Genomic DNA, 20,032 nt, shown 5'->3' with positions numbered 1-20,032 from the left:
GAGAGAGAGGGAGAGAAAGGGTGAGGCCCGTCTGCTCATACTCCACATCCTCAAACTCTACATCCGAACCCCAGGTCACGGATCCTCGAGAGGCCTCGGCGGTCTCGGGAGCGTGACGGGGGGAAACTAATGACTCCTTCTCAAAAACCGTGAGCCTAGAGCGGAGGGTTTTGAGAAGCAGATTGTCACAGAATTTACATTTAGACTATCCTAAAACAGCCTCCCGTGCATGCGAAAAACCCAAACACTTAACGCACTTACTGTGAGGGTTGTCGCTCGCAATGAAGCAAGCACATGGCGGAGAGCAACGGCGATACTCCATTGCACTTCACCGTAAGGAGAACAGAGTTCCACTTATTCCAGTCGCTGAAGTGCTGAAGACGACGAAAGCAGTTGTAATCCGAATTTTTCGGGAAATCGCCCCTTAAGTATCATACTTTAAGGAAAAACTTAAGGTGCTTTATGCAACCAGGCACATGCTCTCAGTCTCCACTCTAATTCATCCTAAAGGTGTTCTATCGGGTTGAGGTCTGGACTCTGTGCAGGCCAGTCAAGCTCCTCCACACCAAACTTGCTCATCCATTTCTTTTTGGACCTTGCTTTGTGCAGTGGTGTGCAGTCATGTTGGAACAGGAACATCCCCAAACTGTTCCCACAAAGTTGGGAGCATGAAATTGTCCAAAATGTTAAGTTATGCTGAAGCATTTAGAGTTCCTTTTACTGGAACTAGGCCAGGCCCAACCCCTGTAAAACAACCTCACACCATAATCCCCCCTCCACCAAACTTTACACTTGGCACAATGCAGTCAGGCAAGTACTGTTCTCCTGGCAACCCCCAAACCCAGGCTTGTCAATCGGATTGCCAGACAGAGAAGCGGGATTTGTCACTCCAGAGAACACATCTCCACTGCTCTAGAGTACAGTGCCGGCGTGCTTTACACCACTGCATCTGACACTTTGCATAGCACTTGGTGATGTAAGGCTTGGATGCAGCTGCTCGGCCATGGAAACCCATTCCATGAAGCTCTATACCCTGTTCTTGAGCTAATCTGAAGGCCACACAAAGTTTGGAGGTCTGTAGATAATAGCTATTGACTCTGCAGAAAGTTGGCGACTTCTGCGCACTGTGCGCCTCAACATGCGCTGACCCCGCTCTGTGATTTTACTTTGCCTACTGCTTCCACTTTGTTATAATACCGCTAACCGTTGACCGTGGAATTTTCAGTAGTGAGGAAATTTCACAAATGGACTTATTGCACAGGTGGAAACCTATCACGGCACCACGCTTGAATTCACTGAGCTCCTGAGAGCGACCCATTCTTTCACAAATAATTGTAGAAGCAGTCTGCATGCCTAGGTTCTTGATTTTATACAACTGTGGCCATGGAAGTGATTGAAACCCCTGAATTCAATGATTTTGAGGGGTGTCCCGATACATTTGGCGACAGTGTATCTCCTTCAAATTTTCTGTCCTCCTCAGAAGTCATCAATACACAAGGACATTTATTTCAGAACACATAGAGGGATAAAATATTAATCTACAAACAATCATTACTATTTTACAATTATTATTCAACATTTTTTACACTACAAATAAATATGCAATACAAAATGAGATAAGCTGAGAGACATTCACCATTTAATTCACTGTGTGAAAAATTAACTTACTGACCTATTCATTATTCTGCCTAACAATCAAGTGTTGCTGAAAAAGATGTGTCTTCAACTGTTTCTTGAAAATGGCTACGGACTCAGCATCTCTGGTTGAGTTAGGCAGATCATTCCACCAGAAGGAACATTTTTAACATTTACTTTCCTAAAATGCCTTCTATAGTTTTATGACGATCAAACCAGAGCTGAGCTAGATCAAGTTAAACTATGCAAACCAAACTATCACTTTACTGTAATCATGTTTATATTCTCATTGTTTCCATCTCCTCTGGTGTCGTGATGTTTCCACTTTAATGATTCAACGTACGTTTTGTTCCCTTGAAAGGAAAATTCCTTATCTGTCACATTTGATTTAACAACAGGTGTCTGATGATTTGGGATCTTGCCTAAGAGCTCAATCACCTTTAAGTGTAAATTAAAACAAGCCAATAGACTTTGGCAAGTGAGATTTGCATCGCAAACCACGCCCTGTGACGCGGGAATATATGGACTCGTGCAGCACTAATCCTTTAAGCTTTCACTTCAGAGCCAAGCATTTTGTTTGATTTTGCTCTACAATCAATCCTCAACAGTGTTCTAAAACCCGGAAGTAGCGCTCCAGACAGTTTTGGTGTGACGAGTCAGCGGTGGTCGCCTTTCAAAGAGCATTTCCTCTGCATTCATTAGCAGTCTAAAAGATTTCCTCTGCATTCATTAGCAGTCTAAAAGAGTGCTTCCTCTGCATTCTTTGCAGTTAAACTAAAAGAGTTCTGTTCACACTGCAGGCTTTTAATAGTTTTGCATGCTGTGCAGCAACAATTTCCCTGTGGTCTTTATTACTAAAAGAGCTTTTCCCTAAAAAAAAAAACAAGCACAGGAGTGATGCTGTGTCTTTTTAAAAATCATTCCACCCATGTCTGACAGTCATGATCGCATTTACACCCACATGAAGGGCCGACGAATACTTCCCCAGGTAAACAATGTGCATGTACACGGTGTCCATGTGATGTAAAATAAAATGGGACTCATCGGACCAGACAATCTTCTTTCACTGCTCCAAGGTCCAGTTCCAACACTCATGTGCCCATTGTTAACTCTTTCGATGGTGGATGGGTCATCATAAGCACACATTCCTCCAACAACCATCATTAAAATATGGTAAATTGTGCCACTGTAGACTTTCTGTTGGCTCAGACCGGACGGCCCTCGTTTATCGATGAGCCTTGGGCGCCCAACACCCTGTCGCCAGTTTATGTTTTTTTATTTTCAATTTTTTTATCAGATGGTGCCATTTTTTCAGGTTAGGCCTATAAAGCAAATACTCGCTTTATTCCTGTTTTCTGCTCCGGCATATTATAGAGCCAATTGGATAAATTATGCAGCGATAATTGTGTGGGTTTGTTGGTATGGATGTCTAAGTGTGCTTTTTTATGTATGTAGTAAAATAAAAAGGTTGTTTGTGTGCTTGTAATATTTGAGAGAGAAGAACCCAACTGCAAATCGAAAATCCAATCACTGGATTTTCAAGAGGATTTTCACCAGTGGGACACCAGTGGAGTTTTGCTGGCATCCAATGAGGAAAGTCTGGTACTGTGCCCAAACAAAATCTTACTGAAAGCTTATTTTTAATTTTCACTTCAACAACAATCTGCCAAGGGTCTTCTTTAAAATGAGACCAAACTTAAGTATTTGCTCCCAAGCGTAACATTTTTATGAGAGTTTTTTGACTTGGACATTTTTGTCCACTTTGGTTAGTTACGGAGAAAAATGACAACGTCACGCTTAGACATTATTTTTATAAAGCCACTAGAACCTAACGCACCTCCGTGATTAGGCCGAACAGGTGTGCTCAATGTCGAGACGCGGCTCAACGAAAGTGGGCGTGCGTCTTCCCATTTGAGGTAGGCTATATGCAACCATAACAAATGAAAACCTTCTAATGAGCCAAAACAAATATTAGAGACTCTCAACCTGTCACACCAATAACCCTTAATTGATCCTACAGGTTGGTGTAGTGTATGTAATTAAGGCAAACGTAGGCTGAGTGTCCCTTTTCACATTTTTCCAGGTTCCTCAGAAGCGGAAGTCGTCATTGGGTAAACATATATAGTGGTGAATGAGAGACTAGATTATTTGTATGCTCCAATTTGCTTAAATAGCAAAAGAAAACTCCACAATAGTGTTTTCACAACTTTAAAAAAGAAGAAAAAAAATAGAGAAAGATTGATAAAGGCAGTCAGAAGAGAGAAATATGTCAATATTAGCCAGTTAGAAACACCCCTACAGCAGCACTAACTATTGGTTTTTATTTATTTGATACAAAGGTAATATAATATAAAGTACACTGTTAGAAATGTACATACCTTTATTTGTAGAACAAATGTAAAAAACTGGGTCCAAGGTCCACCCGGGCGATAGGTGGCGGTAATGCGCATGGTGTCTGCGATCCGCCATAAAACAAGAAGAAGACGTCACCACTATCGCCATCACAGCGTTAGCCTTTTGAGATAAGGTAAGCAGTTCACGGTGCTTCGTGTGTTTATACAATTATATAAAAAAACGCGCAGCTTGTTATAGCAATATTTTACAGTGTATTTTCTGTAAGTTTTTCATCTGCTACAGAGCTATTTGTACGTCTTTTCTGCCGTCTGCTGACTGACATAAACATAGCCTAGCAGGCAACGATGTGAGGAACCAGTGTTAAATTAATTATGACCTGAGAGAGTATTGTGTGTTTCTGTATGTTCGTCTGTATGATTGTTTCTATGTGTGGAGCAATAATGGTATTTACTGATATGGCACTTGATCAAAAGTCAAAGTATGATCTTGTGAGGGTAGTTAACAGGAATATGTCTTTTCTTTTGTTTGTTATTTTTAACATTAATATATTTCTGACACGAAGAGGCTTTTCAGCAGCTGTTACTTTAAATCCATCGCAAGAGGGAAGTCTGAATATGGAGAAAGTTTTACATTGTAAACATAAAAATGTTGCTTTGTCATGCTCTTTCATTGTATTTAAAGAGCCGTTTCTCTCCCTAGAAAAAAAAAAAAAAACATCAGTATTATATTGTATTGTGTTTATTTTTTATGACTACGCAATGACTAGTTGAAGCCATAAACTATATTTAGGTTCATTGGACATATACTGCTCTATAGAAGTTATTATAACTGTGGTTAATTAAATAATCTCACTGATAAGACTTTATAAGAACGAGTGTTACAATTAACAGCTGCTCAGAAGCCTCTTCAATATAATTAGATTGACTCACAGACAAAATATATGTAGAATATGTGAACTTGTTTTAAAACTAATTAAATAACTTTATATTTCGATGGTTCGGTAGATAAACACAAACACTGTGCTTTAAGTGTGTGAATTAATAAAAGCATCATTGATTTTAGCTGTTCTGCTCCCCCCACAGTGATTCACCAGTAAATGCTGGAATATTCCCACCAGCCTACAAGTGAAGACGGTAGAGTTTGTGAAAGAAAATTGAAAACATGAATGATCCAGAGTTCTGCAGAATAAAGGAGGAAGATACTGAAGAACAAATAGGTTGGTGTTTATTTTTGATTCTTCAGTAATGTTATAATACTTAAAGTAGTTCATCAGATTCAGTGATTGCAGTCAGAAAATCATAAGAGCTGTGAAATAACTTAATTAACCCTTTCACACATAGTTTTAAAATATTCTAGCTGAGTATCTTATTTCCATGCTGACGCATCATGCTTGTCACGTAACACAGCAGACACAATAGAGCTGTATGACTGATGTATTGCTTTTTAATTTTTCCTTTTTTATTCAAAATATTCACAATCTTGTAAACTAGATTTTGAAACATCTGATATTCCAATTGCAGAATACCTGTAAGTGAATGTGTTTTGTCGTTTAAATACCTTTTATAATGGTCATGTTAATTCTATAATACGTGATGGGCGCCGCCATGTTACTTCAGAGAATCGGATCTGTCAGATATACAACACATAAGTTCATCTACTTCTCCCCAAACACATGAAAGTAAGTGGCCGGTGAACTGGGAGAAGAATAGGGTAAACTTAACAGTTACCTACGCAAAGTTTATCTGATATGAATAAAACACATTGTCAAATTACAATTGAACAGTCTGTTATTGCGGTAGCATAGACATCACTGTGTGTATTCCTTGATTAAATCAAAGTAACGGACAAAATACCGGAATCGGTGTATTCCACGGATGAGAATTCATGAACCGCATTATTAGACTGTTTTCTAAGGCTGCACAATGTACTAAAACTGTTTAAAAACCATACTATAGCATAGTGCTATTGTGAGATCACAAAGGCTGCGATTCAATTAATTAAATATATTCTCCTGTGTGTTCAATATACATATGCGCTTTAATTATTTACATGTAGGTTACTAGGGGTGGGAAAAAAAATCGATATTGCAATATATTGTTGTGCTCTCTGTCGCAATAAATAATCGATACACTAACGCCCAATATCGATATTTTATTACAACACAAAATGATTAATTTACCCGTTGTCAGTGTCACTGTCACTACCCAATATCTACCATTCTGTTTGCGGGGGGTGCTGTTCGAGTAAATAGGGGTAAAGTGGCGCAAACAGCGGCCGGGAACACAAGTTAACTAACAACAACAGAGAATTGCAGAAAAAAAGAGAAGCAAGAAGAATGGCGGAAAACAACAAAAAAGTAATAAAAACTCGGTGAGTGTTTTAGCGCAATTTTCTCACCTCATGGGATCACAACACTAAGAGATGTTAAATCTTTTCCTGGATTTTTTTGTGCGTTCCCGAGATTAGACCTTCCTTAACATAATGCCGAAAACCCGAAGTCTCTAGGTGGTCTGGTTGAGGAGTAGATAGAAGTGCAAGATTGGTGCGCACAGACAGAACAGAAATCATGAGTTAACAAGCGCAATTTTGTCCGGTGGAAAATTGCGCTAAAAACTAATCAAAGACCCACCCGCTAGTTTCCACTCTAAAGGGTTTTACGAGACAGTCGACGGAAAGGCACTGGATAAAGACTATGCAATCTGCAAGAACTGCTTTGCAAAGATAAAATATAACAACAACACTACGAATCTGCAAATGCACCTCGTTCGCTACTGACGTTTCAGTATTATGGTTTACACATGTTAATGTTCATGTTGTTTTATAATGTTCATGCGCTTTTATCTGTCTAGATGTACAGTGTTTACATTTAAGACCAGGAGGCAGTGAGTTATTATGCAAATTAGGGCTGGGCGGTATATCGAGTTTGTACGATATATCGATATATTTTTTTGAAACGATATGGAATGAGGCAATACCGTTTATATCGATACAGTAGTTTGATATGAGCACATCTCAAAAACGCGGAAGACGCAGTGTGAGCTGCCGCAGTGAAAGTACATAGTACAATTTGTCCTAAACATGACACAAGCTTATATTAAGGGCTTCAAAATAACTGGTAAGATATAGTTAACAAGTTTAAAGCAGCTTGCCCTGTCAGATGCTTACTGACAGATACTGTTGCTGACTGACAGATAAATACTTGCGCTGTATATGCGTTTGAGATGTGTTGCTTTCCTCAGTGCTTAACTTACATTTCACAGGTATATTCTCCATCTGTAAATGTTAGAAAGTCAAACAAATATGTCCATTTCACTGTCAGGAGAGGACGAGCTTCTGCAATTGAATCTCCGCTAATATTCAAGCTTCCGTGAATGAGCGACGCCGCGCGCATGCGCGCCAAACAGACGGAGCACAATAGAATAGTAGCGCAATAATTCTGACTAAAATATACATATTGCTAAAATATTTGTTGTTGGAAACAATAAATATGCCATATGGGGAATTTTAAACCTACAAGTATATTTTTATGAAAGTGATCATTATAACGGGGTAATCAAACGCAGGCTAATAGTTTAAGTTCTTTTGTTTTTATTTTCATTTTTAGTTTAGCCTTTAGTCAATTTAAAAACAAAAGCATTATTTTTGTTAGAATGTAATGTGATTTTAACCACCTTTTTGCACATAATATATTGCATAGCCTACATTACATTCACTATATTTGTTTCCATATCCTCCAATATCAACATTGTTTGTAGGATATCATTGGGCAGGATGAAAATGGCATGTTTTTTAAATAAATACAGATTTTCTTTATCCAAATGGAAAAATGTAGAAAGTACCGAGATATATATCGTATATCGCCATTTAACCCAAAAATACCGAGATATGATTTTTTGGCCATATCGCCCAGCCCTAATGCAAATGCATATTTCTTTGCACAATGTTGGAAATGTTGGCATTAATAAATGCATAAAATTTCCTTGTTTCCTTATTCCTTCTTTTTCTTTTCAGTCACATATATCGTGATATATCGTTGATGAAATTTCTTCCAATATATTGAATATCGTAGATATCGCGAATCGTGATATTATCATATCGTGGACCACATATCGCCACAGAATTGAATCGTGAGGTACCTGTATCGTCCCACCCCTATAGGTTACGTGCGTCTCAGACTCTTACGCCTTACTGTAAGACACACTGTGATCATGCACCTGGATGATGACTAATGAGCGACAGCCTTGTACTATTCTGTATTTACTTGGTGTTTGTGTTGATCTCGTGATAAATGTATTATTTGTTGCATGTTTACGATGTATATGTGTTTATGGACAATGTCAACTTGTTAATGTTATGGACGTTTTTTGGCTGTTTATTGTTAAATAGTAGCTATGTAAGGATAATAGAGAGCCATTGTCTGTTTTTAATTATTTCTTTATTTGGTAATTTTGCATACTATAGCACATGTTAGATCTTACCTGTCTGATCCAGTGTTTTGGGGGTGGGCTTTGGTAATGTGTGTTAGTGTGTTTACACAGATACACACGGAAGCGTTCGAAAGCAGGCGTCTGTCAGTGGATCCCTAATATATCCACTGAAAGACAGATCCGCTGATAGACTCCTGCTTTTAAACTCTCCCGTGTGTATCTGTGTAAGCGCTCTCTGAAGACATGTTTTTGAAGCGTTGATCATTGTAGCCAATCACAGACATATGTTTAGCATGTGAACACAATGACCAATCAGAGACATAAATGTTGAGCGTGTGAATGCAATGGCCAATCAGAGGTGTTAAGAACCTGTTAAACAGCGCTCAAAATTCTGGTATCGTCACAGTTTTTAAATTTCAATCCCAAATTGGTACCAAAGTTGGTACTTTTGCCAACACTAGTGCGCGTAGCCAGAACTTTATGGAAGTAAAATAATGTCAAATGTTTTTGAAATAAAAAAAGCCTGTTGAATTGCACTACTTGAAAAAAATAGGCATTGCATTAACCATGCTTGCATTTTAATGCATTGTACTTTTAGGGCTTGCATTTTTATGGGCTGAAATTCAACATGGTTGAATATTTAAGCTGTTAATATTTCAATTAAAAACATTTCAAATTAGTGCTGCACGATTAATCGTATCGCAATCGCGATGTCAAGCCTACGCGATTATATGACGCAAAATGTTGCGATTTTATATTAAATAAACAAATTAGCGCTGTTAACGCACTTATTAATGCAAATGCTTTTAAACCATTCATGCGCGATAATACATAAAAGAACGAGCTGCCTGTGAATGTCCTCCACACACACACACACACACACACACAGATAGACACGCGCCAGTATCAAGTTCTCTTTCGCGGTAGAACGAACAACACACATGTATGCCAAAATGAACGCGCTGCTTGTGAATGTCTGACTGTGACACACAGAAAGACTCGCACTAATATCGTGCGTGCGCACAAAACAGCATGACAGAATACAGTTCTCTTTCGAGCTTGAACGAACAATAACACACACAATTATGCCAAAATGTCTTTTTGTCGAGTGTCTTCATTCCGTTCAGTGTCTTTTTGCTTTTTTTTTTTTTTATTATTATTTTTCTTTACCCCTGACATGTATGGTTAGGCCTATATGTACTCTTGTATGTAAATTATGTTTTGTTCTTGTTAAAATGCAATCAAAAAAAAATCTGTCGCTAAAGTTAATCAAAGAACAAAGGGAACAGAGAAAAACACTCACTGCTCTTGACTAAAGAACTTTTTTCTTTAGGCTGATTATCACTAATCTGTGTGTGCATTTATTTTCCTTGAGAACCAAGCAAGTTGACTCATGAAACCATTTGTTTATTATATCGCATATCGCAATCGTAATCGCAATATTGACCTCAATTATCGCAATATGACATTTTCCCCAAATCGTGCAGCCCTATTTCAAACACATTTTCATATTAAAAATTCAATAATCCATATTCACCTTTCATATTTCACTTCCAAAATATTCAAACTGTTTAAAAATACAACCTATAATATTCAACAGGCAATTTTCGGTCCATTTTATTTCGCTTTGCAAATTCGCTTCCATAAATTCAGTGGTTCAAATTCGACAGTAAATTCAACATTGACATCCAGAAACTGCAGGAAAAGCAGTAGATTGCCGAGCATACTCTACATCTGCTGTTAGTCGACCTCACCACCAGGTGGTGCAAAAGCGCGTGTTGTTGACGAAGACCAGCAACAGTTAGAGCAAGTCATTCATTCATAAAATGAAAATGATTATCTGTGTCAGTATGCGGAAAAGATGATAAACACACAAAAGCTGTGTTTATGTTTCATTCAATAACTTAATTGTTACTTTCCCTGTGTAGCCTACATGCTATCAGCTTTCTCTATGAACGGGATTATAATCGGTTTCCCTCAATACCTCATACTCGCTTACGGACAAAACGCTTAACGTAGCTTAATGGACTAATACAGTTATATAAAAGACCAAACTCGCACCTTATTGGGGATGTAGGCTACTATAGGCTACAGGCAAGCAGATGGACTCAGAATATGAACTTAATGCACAAAGTTTCATGCCGAGCGTTTCGTGATATACTGGCATAAAATCAACACTTGATCAATTAATACTAACACTTTCTCTTCTATTCTCTCTTTCTCTCTCTCTTTCTCTCTCTCTCTCTCTCTCTCTCTCTCTCTCTCTCTCTATATATATATATATATATATATATATATATATATATATATATATATATATATATAGAATGCCTACGTGTATTGCATTAGCTTAAACTGGGAAGAGTCATAGCACTTGCATATTGTTAGTTTAACTGTAAATCGCTTTGGATAAAAGCGTCTGCTAAATGTAAAATTGGCTTGACATTGGACATTCGCACATTTAGGGACCGTCTCTAAAGTTGCATACAGCATTGGCATACACGTTTCTAACTTCAATAGCAAACTTAAATTTTTTTATTTTTTATTTATATGATATTTATTATCAAAAATCCAAAGGGTGCGCATTATGCCTGACACTACATGAACACTTTAAAGTTGGTGTTATGACTGTAAGTCGTTCTATTCAAATGCTATCGAAGTTAGAAATGTGTACACCAAAGTCGTATACACTTTAGAGACGGTCCCTAAATGTGCGAATGTTCAACGTCAAGCCAACTTTATGCCAGTCTATCACTGGGAAACGCTCAGCATTTAACTTTGCGCATTATTCTCAGTCCATCTGCTTGCATGCGAGTTTGGTCTTTTATATCACTGTAGTCCATTAAGCTACGTTAAGCTTTTTATATGTCCAGCAGGGGAATCCTGAAGTATTTAGGGAAACCCTAATAGCCTGTATGCAGCACATCGCCACAATATAAAGTTAAGGCAACTAAACAACCAAGAGAAATATGTCAACCTCAAAAATGTAACATTGGATCTGTACATCTGCATCGGGGATAGGGGTGTGCGATATGACGATTTTTAATCGTGGACGATTAAAATGTCTCCACGATCTGCTTTTTAAGAAATATCGTAGTATCGTGCATCTACCAGTTTCTGTTCTGGCGCCTCTGTCCCACTAAACAACGCGACGTATATTCACATAAAAAGTTTACGCAGCGGAACGGGACACTACAGTTCACAAAAGTTCATAATTTGCATGTTTAATAATGACTTGTCGGTTAAACATTTAATTCGCGTGCTGATCCGCGTTTCTCAGTGAGTGCGTACGTTAAGTTAACGTTACATGTGAAGCTCACATACACTAAAAGCCTGTCTTACCAGCGCCTAGATACTGGACTAAGTTATCTTTCGAGTCTTATTGTGCTAATACTGTCAAATACACACAAGATTTACATAAAGTCGGTTCTGTCTAAAGTGAAAGCAAACTTGAGAAAATTGAGAGAAAATCTGCTCATCAAATGCATGTATATTAGACGCGTCGCGTGCAGCTCTTAAAGAGACAGTAGCTGAATAGTAAACTGCCGCTTGTCCTTAAAGGGATAGTTCACCCAAAAATAAAAATTCTCATTATTTATGCACTCTAATGTTGTTCCAAACCTGTATTAATTTCCTTCTAATATTTTCCAAATATTCATATTTTGAAGAATGTGGCTCAGTAACTTTTATTTTCAACAGAAGAAAGTAACTTATTCGAGTTTAAAACAACCTGAGAGAGTAAATTATGACAATTTGAATTTATAGAACTATGCCTTTATTGTTAATAAAACAACAAAATGCAAAGAGAAAATCACTCACTGCTCTTGACTGATAATTTTAATAGTAGCTTTAATAAGTATCAATGTATAATTTATACAGTGAACTATGTTTTGTTTAATTTTCATATTTGTTCATTTAATTACTTTCTTCAATGCTACTGCTAAATACACCTACTGTAGCTGAAAAAATAAAGCACTGTTTAATTTGTATATTAAATTTGTATATTAAATTGTGTATGTGTAATGTGTATCTTTAATCTTAATATTTTATAACAAAGAAAATAATGACGAATATTTTTATCTTCGCCCCTTTCTGCCATTCTTTTTTATTTTATATTTTGTTACCTAAGGCTTTGTTTTTAAAATATGGATATTAGTTTGGCTGTAATGCTCAGTCAGAAAATAGTAAAACCAACATAAAAAAAGAATCGTGATAAAATCGTGAATCGTGATTTTTCTGAAAAAAATCATGATATTTTTGCCATATCGCCCACCCCTAATCGGGGAATAACATTATAATCTCGTTCACGGTAGAGAAAGATGCATGTAGGCTACACAGGAAAAGTAACCGTGAAGACACTGAATTTAACATAAAACAGCTGTCATAATAATCACAAATACACTTACATTGCTGTAAATGAGTTTTATGAATGACTGACTTGCTCTAACTGTTGCTGGTCTTAGTCAACAACACGTGCTTTTGCACCACCTGTAGGTGAAGTTGACTAACAGCAGATGGAGAGTATGCTCGGCAAGCTACTGCTTTTCCTGCAGTTCCTGGATGTCAATGTTGAATTTACTGTCGAATTTGAACCACTGAATCGAATTTGCAAAGCGAAATAAAATAGACCGAAAATTGCCTGTTGAATATTATAGGTTGTATTTTTAAACAGAATTTAATATTTTGGAAGTGAAATATGAAAGGTGAATATGTATTTTTGAAATTTTAATAATGAACTTTTTAATTGAAATATTCACAGCTTAAATATTCAACCATGTTGAATTTCAGCCCATAAAAATGCAAGACCTAAAAATACAATGTATTAAAATGCAAGCATGGTTAATGCAATGCCTATTTTTTTCAAGTAGTGCAATTCAATAGGCTTTATTATTTTAAAAACATTTGACATTATTTTACTTCCATAGAACTTGCCTTGTTGTACAGTCATACCATTGGCTTTATGCCCAGCTGCACTACTTGCTGAACTTCAGCCAGCTCCTTTGTTTCCTGTCTGCCATTATTGTACAAACTGATTAATCCAGGTGTGTCTGATTATTGTTACTGAGGTCAGGCACACCTGGATTAATCAGTTTGTCCAATAATGGCAGACAGGAAACAAAGGAGCTGGCTGAAGTTTAGGAAGTAGTGCATCTGGGCATAAAGCCAATTTTACAAATAAGAGAGAGACCTGAGTGCTATGATGTGTTAAATGTTTTATTTTGTTTGTATGTTGTGCTTGTTTGTATTATGATGATTATGTAAGATGTTGTCATCTCTTGAAAATATTTCATCTTCCTGTTTATATACATGACATCATTACGCAAAGATTGATGTGACATTTCCCAACCCGACCATTCAATTATAAATGATTATAAACTTACTGTTTTACTGTTTCGAACACTGTTTTTTTGTGTACTTTATTAATAATTGATTGATTGATTAATTGATTGATTTGTTTATTTTAAATTAGTGCTGCACCGATACCACTTTTTCCAGAATTAGTCCGATACCAATAGTTGGTACTTGCCGATACCAGGGACCAATCCCTGCAATTCATTGCATTTGTAATTAATATTGGGTCAAAGAATATGAATCAAATTAGCTTAGCAAATATATTTTTTTATTTAGTTATTCAGCCTAATTATGCCTGTTGAAATGTTTTATAGAAGCTTCTGTTACTTTCACGGTTGATTTTATTGCTCTATCATATTATCTTTCATTTAAAGGTGCATTGCGCAAGTCTCTGAGTTTTTGCAGAACTATGCCCCCCTCTGGCAACAAATGAAACTGCAACACTGCAACTGAACGCGCATGACGTCACGCCCAGTCTCAAATTCAGCCCGAATCCCTCTTATTTATTTTACTGTACAGGATTATAGAGGCAATCGCAGTGATCAGAGAAGGGCTCATTCAGCCCATCAGGCAATTGTTTAAGCATGTATGGGTTAGAAAAACGGGTATTTTTAACATGAAAAGTTGCATAATGCACCTTTAATAGCATATCGCATATTTAGAAATACTCAACGCTAAGAATTTTTTTCTGCTGGCCCCGTTGGGTCAGTGGTTCAAAAATTTTAGATGCTAGTGAAACATCACAATTTTCAGGTACAGAAATTGAATAAAGTAATATAATGTAAAAACACACTAGATTAATCCTTAATCAAAGTTACAAAAGTTATTCAGTCAAGAGCAGTGTTAGTTTTGTTGTTAGATGAACAATAAGGACAAAGACAGGAGAGTAGGTTTATTAGGCTGTGGTCACTTTAAGAGCTGCATGGATCCAACATACTGTTACACATGCGTTTTCTTTCTGAACTGTTTACATTAATTTCAAACAAACAACTATGGGTGCTTCTCATTACTCAAATGAATGCTTCCTTTACTTCTCGCTCCTCCGTCCTCCAGCCTGTGACATCTAAAAAACAAAGTTAACCATCTTGAAGGACATCTCAATTCTGATTGCACCGCAAGCAAGCGAGGAGCGAGGGATGAGGAAGCTTCCAGAAGAGCTATGAGCAAGGAAACATGGGTGCAGAGTCTTTCTCAGAGTCTCAAAGTCTTTCTTGTCCAAAAATCTGACGCACATCCATAGTATCCACATTGATTTTGTGAGCTGGACTGTGCAATACAAGACTGTAGCGCACATTGTTTTATATCATGCCAATTTATAAATTCTAGTGATTTTAAACTATAAAGGACTGGCACGCTCTCTGAGAGACGGTCTTCAGTCAGTGCGTGCTCAACCGAAGCGCACACACGTAGCCGCCTCTCGCGAGTGTCAGATTGTTGCGGCCTATTACTCATAAACGTTAAAATACATACACAGTTATGTCAAAATGCCCGTATTGGCAAATATTCGCGTCAGATATGTGAACGTGAACAGCATGTGTAACAGTTAGTGCTGGCAATGTTAACACATGCAATACATTTTTGTCCAGTTTAATGTGTTAAAATATTTAACGCAGCATCCGTATTTTCTGTCATCCTTTGGCTAGTGTTACATTATATGATCACACTCTTATTCATGCCAATGCATTTAAACCATTCAAGCGTGACAAGAGGACGCGCTGTCTGTGAATGTCATGTTTATGTGACACACGGCACACAGAAAGACGTGCACTGGGATCGAGAGCACAGACAGTTCGCCAGAATCGAGTTCTCTTTCGCGCTTGAACCAACAATAACACAAATATGCCAAGTTTTGTCAAGTATCCTTACAAGAGCAGTCTTAAATGAATTAAAGTCTAAAATGAACGTAAAGAGTTGTGAGAGAATGAGACGTGAGATCTGCGTCTCTGTCAGCAGCGGCAGATCTTAGTGACAGCAGCCACTAATTCTGTCGTTAAAGTTAATCAAAGAACAAAGGTAACAGAAAATCTCACTGCTCTTAAGAATTTTTGTAGCTTTAAAAAGGATTTATCTATATTTAATTTAGAATTTATGCAGTGCAGACTGTTTGATAACTATTAAGTTTCTGTATTTACAGGTAGGTAGGGTAAAAATGCCCCCCCTCCCCAAAGTTAATGTCTAAGTATTATTATTTATTTGTTATTTTATCGTGGTATCGACTTTGGTATCGATTATTGTGTACTTTTGGTTGTATCGGTACTGAGTATCAGCGTTCTTGTGTCCTTTAATTTCATATTTCACTTTTTTTTATGATTTGCTGAAAATCTAATTTTTTAAAACTTTTTTTCCAACTTTCATTTTAGACCTGATAGAAGAGAAGGAGGTTGAAGAACTGATTGAAGGGGGGAATAATCATCAAATCAAAACTGAAGAAGCATCCGTGAGTCCCTCATTGAACAGAGAAGACAAAACAAGTTTCACTTGCTCACAGTGTGGAAAAAGTTTTTCATGCGAGCAAAATCTTAATCTTCACATAAAATTTCATCGTGGAGGGAAGCCGTATGCATGTGATCAGTGTGATAAGATATTCACAATAAAAGGAAACCTTGACGAACACAGGAAAATCCACTGTGCAGAGAAGCCGTACATATGTGATCACTGTGGGAAGAATTTTGCGCAACAAAAAATCCTTGATGAGCACAGGAAAATACACACTTTAGCGAAGCCGTTCTCATGTGATCAATGTGGGAGGAGTTTCCCATATCAAGGAAACCTTAACGATCACATGAGGATCCACACTGGAGAGAAGCCGTATTCATGTGATCAGTGTGGGAAGAGTTTTGCACAAAAAGGAAACCTTAACTTACACATAAAAACCCACAGTGGAGAGAAGCCGTACAAATGTGATCAGTGTGGGAAGAGTTTCACGCATAAAGGAAACCTTAATGTACACATGAAAATCCACACTGGAGTGATGCTGTACACCTATGATCAGGCTACAAATAGTTTCACTCAAATAGGAAACCTTAACGTACACATGACAAACCATACTAAAGAGAAGCCATTCATATGTGATCAGTGTGGGAAGAGTTTCACACATAAAGGAAACCTTAATGTACACATGAAAATCCACACTGGGGAGAAGCCGTACACATGTGTTCAGTGTGGGAAGAGTTTCAGGCATAAAGGAAACCTTAACGAACACATGAAAAGCCACACTGGAGTGAAGCCGTACACGTGTGATCAGTGTGGGAAGAGTTTTGCACATAAAGCAACCCTTAACGAACACATGTCAATCCACACTGGCGTGAAGCCACATGCATGTGATCGGTGTGGGATGAGTTACGCACGAAAAGGAGCCCTTAAGGATCACATGAAAATCCACACTGGAGAGAATCTGCACACATGTGATCAATGTGGAAAGAGTTTCATTAAGTCAGGTGTTTATAAAGTACATCTGCTTAGTCATTCTAGAGAAAGAGTATATAACTGTGACCAATGTAGTAAAACATTTTTTAGGCCAGATTTCCTAAGGGACCACCGGAAAGTGCATACAAAGGAGAGGCCTTGCGTCTGTTACTTGTGTGGAAAGGGTTTTCGTAATATGACTGCATTAAAAATACACCAGAAACGACACAGTGGTGTGAAGGATCATGTTTGCGCCGAGTGTGGGAAGCGTTTTTTTACAGATGGTGCTCTGAAAGTGCACCAGACAGTTCACACTACTGAAACACCTTACAAGTGTTCACACTGCGACAAGAGATTCAAGAGGTCAGAATATCGGAGAATACATGAGAAGATCCACAGTGGAGAGAAGCCGTATCACTGCCATCCATGTGGAAAGAGTTTCACTCATTTATCTACTCTAATCGGACATAAAAAGAAAATGCATGCCTAAAATTACAATAAGAAGTTAGATTTCTTATGCTGTACTTCCAGGTGTGATGCTGTGTAGTTCTGCATCAACATATTTTTTTGATAATTGATTTTATCAAAAATTATCGCAACGATTAATCGACTGTTCGTTGATTATTTCACAGATTAATCAGTAGCCTTTGATTATTCAGCTTTTGCAGTTACATAAAATATTTAGTTATATCCATTCTAACTAATAGATAAAACAAGGAAATCCCGAGTAAACTGAATGTCTTTCTGGTTTTCTGTCCTCCTCAGACGTCACCAATATGCCAACTGCTGAAGGATCTAAGCAACTCGTGTGTGTTACTTTACAGTTTTTCACAATTACTAAGACACTAAACCCCATTCTCAATGGCCTAATGAACCAAATTCTCAATGGCCTAAACCAATTTGTTGAATAAATTCCTCTTTCTTCAAAACCCTGAACAAGTTCAGGCAGTTAGACACTATTTGCAGATCTCATGCACTCTTTTCGCAAAACTCTTAACATACTCACTCACTAAAATACATTGGACTATTGCATTTGTTGCAAGTCAAACCAACTAAAACAGTTGTCATCATTTACACAACGACTCAAATTTGTTCACACTTGTTTCTAATGATGTGATCAAACCAACTGTACAAAATATAAGGCAGATCTGTTGAACAATGGATGAAAACAATCTGAGAGGAAGAGGTGAAAGAACACATGTAATAGACGAGGAGGAAGAGGATGAGGACTAGAAAGAACAAGAGTGTTGTCAAGGCTGAATCCGTCAGTCCAGAGGATTTTTCCCTTTGCTTGGAAAGAGACAACATTGTGGACAGAATCAATAAAATACTATACCTGCAGTACATTATACAATATATTCACTTTACTCCATTGCGATTACTTTTTATATAATTTCAAAATTAGTTTACTGTATGCAATATACTTTTTTTTTCTGTGACATGTTATGGATGCTGTGTTCTCAATTTCTTTGATATAGTGTCTAATGAATAATCTGTATAGTGTTTATATTATCGATTGATGTGTGTATGATCTGAAAGCTTTTTTTGATTTTGAGTACAGGTGAAATAGTTTTGAAGCAATTGTAAAAAACAAACAAACAAGAAAAAAACACCAACCATACATCTGTTTTATTTTCTTGTTTTTTATACTATTACATTTTATAATAATGTTCAGTCATTTATGTAATTGTCATTTGATTTAGCTTTTAATCATTATTATTAATTTTCATTTCATGTTTTTATATATTTTTATTACCTTTTTTATTTCCTTGCTCTTGCAGTGCATGCTATTGTTGTTTAATCTTATGATTGTGTGGATAAGAGATTCAAGGTGTTTAACGTCACAGGACGATGTTGTGAAGCAGTCATTTTCCATCGTTTTTGCTTTGGTATGACGACACCTGTCGAAATTGTATGAAGTCTTAGAATTGATACATTGACATTTAGAAGAAGTCTGAGCATTGATGCATATGCAACTAAGATTATTCAATAAACTTTGCTCTTTTTATTCTCATCACTTCGTCTCCTGCTTTTGCTTTTCCCTGGCTTTCTCAGTCAAACTCTCAGGCTGATAGAAAACTGTTAATAAATGTTATGGGTACCAGACAAGACTTTCTGTTGACAAGTTTGACTGGTTTTGGACACCAGACAAAATACATGGACAGACATGGATATCTTCTGATAGGAATTTGGAGCTAATATTTGATGTCTAGATCTATCCAATCTAACACTGCTTTGTATTGCAATGCATGAGTGCAGCAATATTAAGTTTTTTTTTAAAACATACAGTGAGGAAAATAAGTATTTGAACACCCTGCTATTTTGCAAGTTCTCCCACTTAGAAATCATAGAGGGATCTGAAATTGTCATCGTAGGTGCATGTCCACTGTGAGAGACATAATCAAAAAAAAAAAATCCAGAAATCACAATGTATGATTTTTTAAACTATTTATTTGTATGATACAGCTGCAAATAAGTATTTGAACACCTGAGAAAATCAATGTTAATATTTGGTACAGTAGCCTTTGTTTGCAATTACAGAGGTCAAACGTTTCCTGTAGTTTTTCACCAGGTTTGCACACACTGCAGGAGGGATTTTGGCCCACTCCTCCACACAGATCTCTAGATCAGTCAGGTTTCTTGGCTGTCGCCGAGAAGCACGGAAGAACCTTGATATGCTTCTTACAGAGCCACTCCTTGGTTATCCTGGCTGTGTGCTTCGGGTCATTGTCATGTTGGAAGACCCAGCCTCGACCCATCTTCAATGCTCTAACTGAGGGAAGGAGGTTGTTCCCCATAATCTCGCAATACATGGCCCTGGTCATCCTCTCCTTAATACAGTGCAGTCGCCCTGTCCC

The 20,032-nt window shown here is 37.3% G+C and overlaps 1 protein-coding gene across 1 annotated transcript; it reads left to right on the top strand.

The window, feature by feature from the left end:
• Positions 1–4,114: 4,114 nt before the first annotated feature.
• Positions 4,115–19,184, top strand: LOC308702549 (uncharacterized protein). The gene is made up of 3 exons (XM_081385492.1): positions 4,115–4,162; positions 5,073–5,206; positions 16,130–19,184. The coding sequence occupies exons 2-3, from the start codon at positions 5,152–5,154 to the stop codon at positions 17,662–17,664; spliced, it is 1,590 nt and encodes a 529-aa protein (XP_081241618.1). The 5' UTR covers positions 4,115–4,162; positions 5,073–5,151; the 3' UTR covers positions 17,665–19,184.
• The last annotated feature ends 848 nt before the right edge of the window (positions 19,185–20,032 follow it).

The sequence above is a fragment of the Scardinius erythrophthalmus genome, assembly GCF_964197995.2.
Source record: "Scardinius erythrophthalmus genome assembly, chromosome: 14".
In the NCBI taxonomy this organism is placed as follows: Eukaryota; Metazoa; Chordata; class Actinopteri; order Cypriniformes; family Leuciscidae; genus Scardinius; species Scardinius erythrophthalmus.
The sequence above is the reverse complement of the archived record's forward strand: the minus strand, read 5'-3'. Positions and strand labels throughout refer to the sequence as shown.

What these genes read in the sequence shown, in the direction of transcription:
- LOC308702549 (XM_081385492.1), top strand. Translation starts at nt 5,152, where the DNA reads ATGAATGATCCAGAGTTCTGCAGAATAAAGGAGGAAGATACTGAAGAA. An exon ending in AGATACTGAAGAACAAATAG is followed by an intron (nt 5,207 to 16,129) that starts GTTGGTGTTTAT and finishes CTTTCATTTTAG; the next exon opens with ACCTGATAGAAGAGAAGGAG.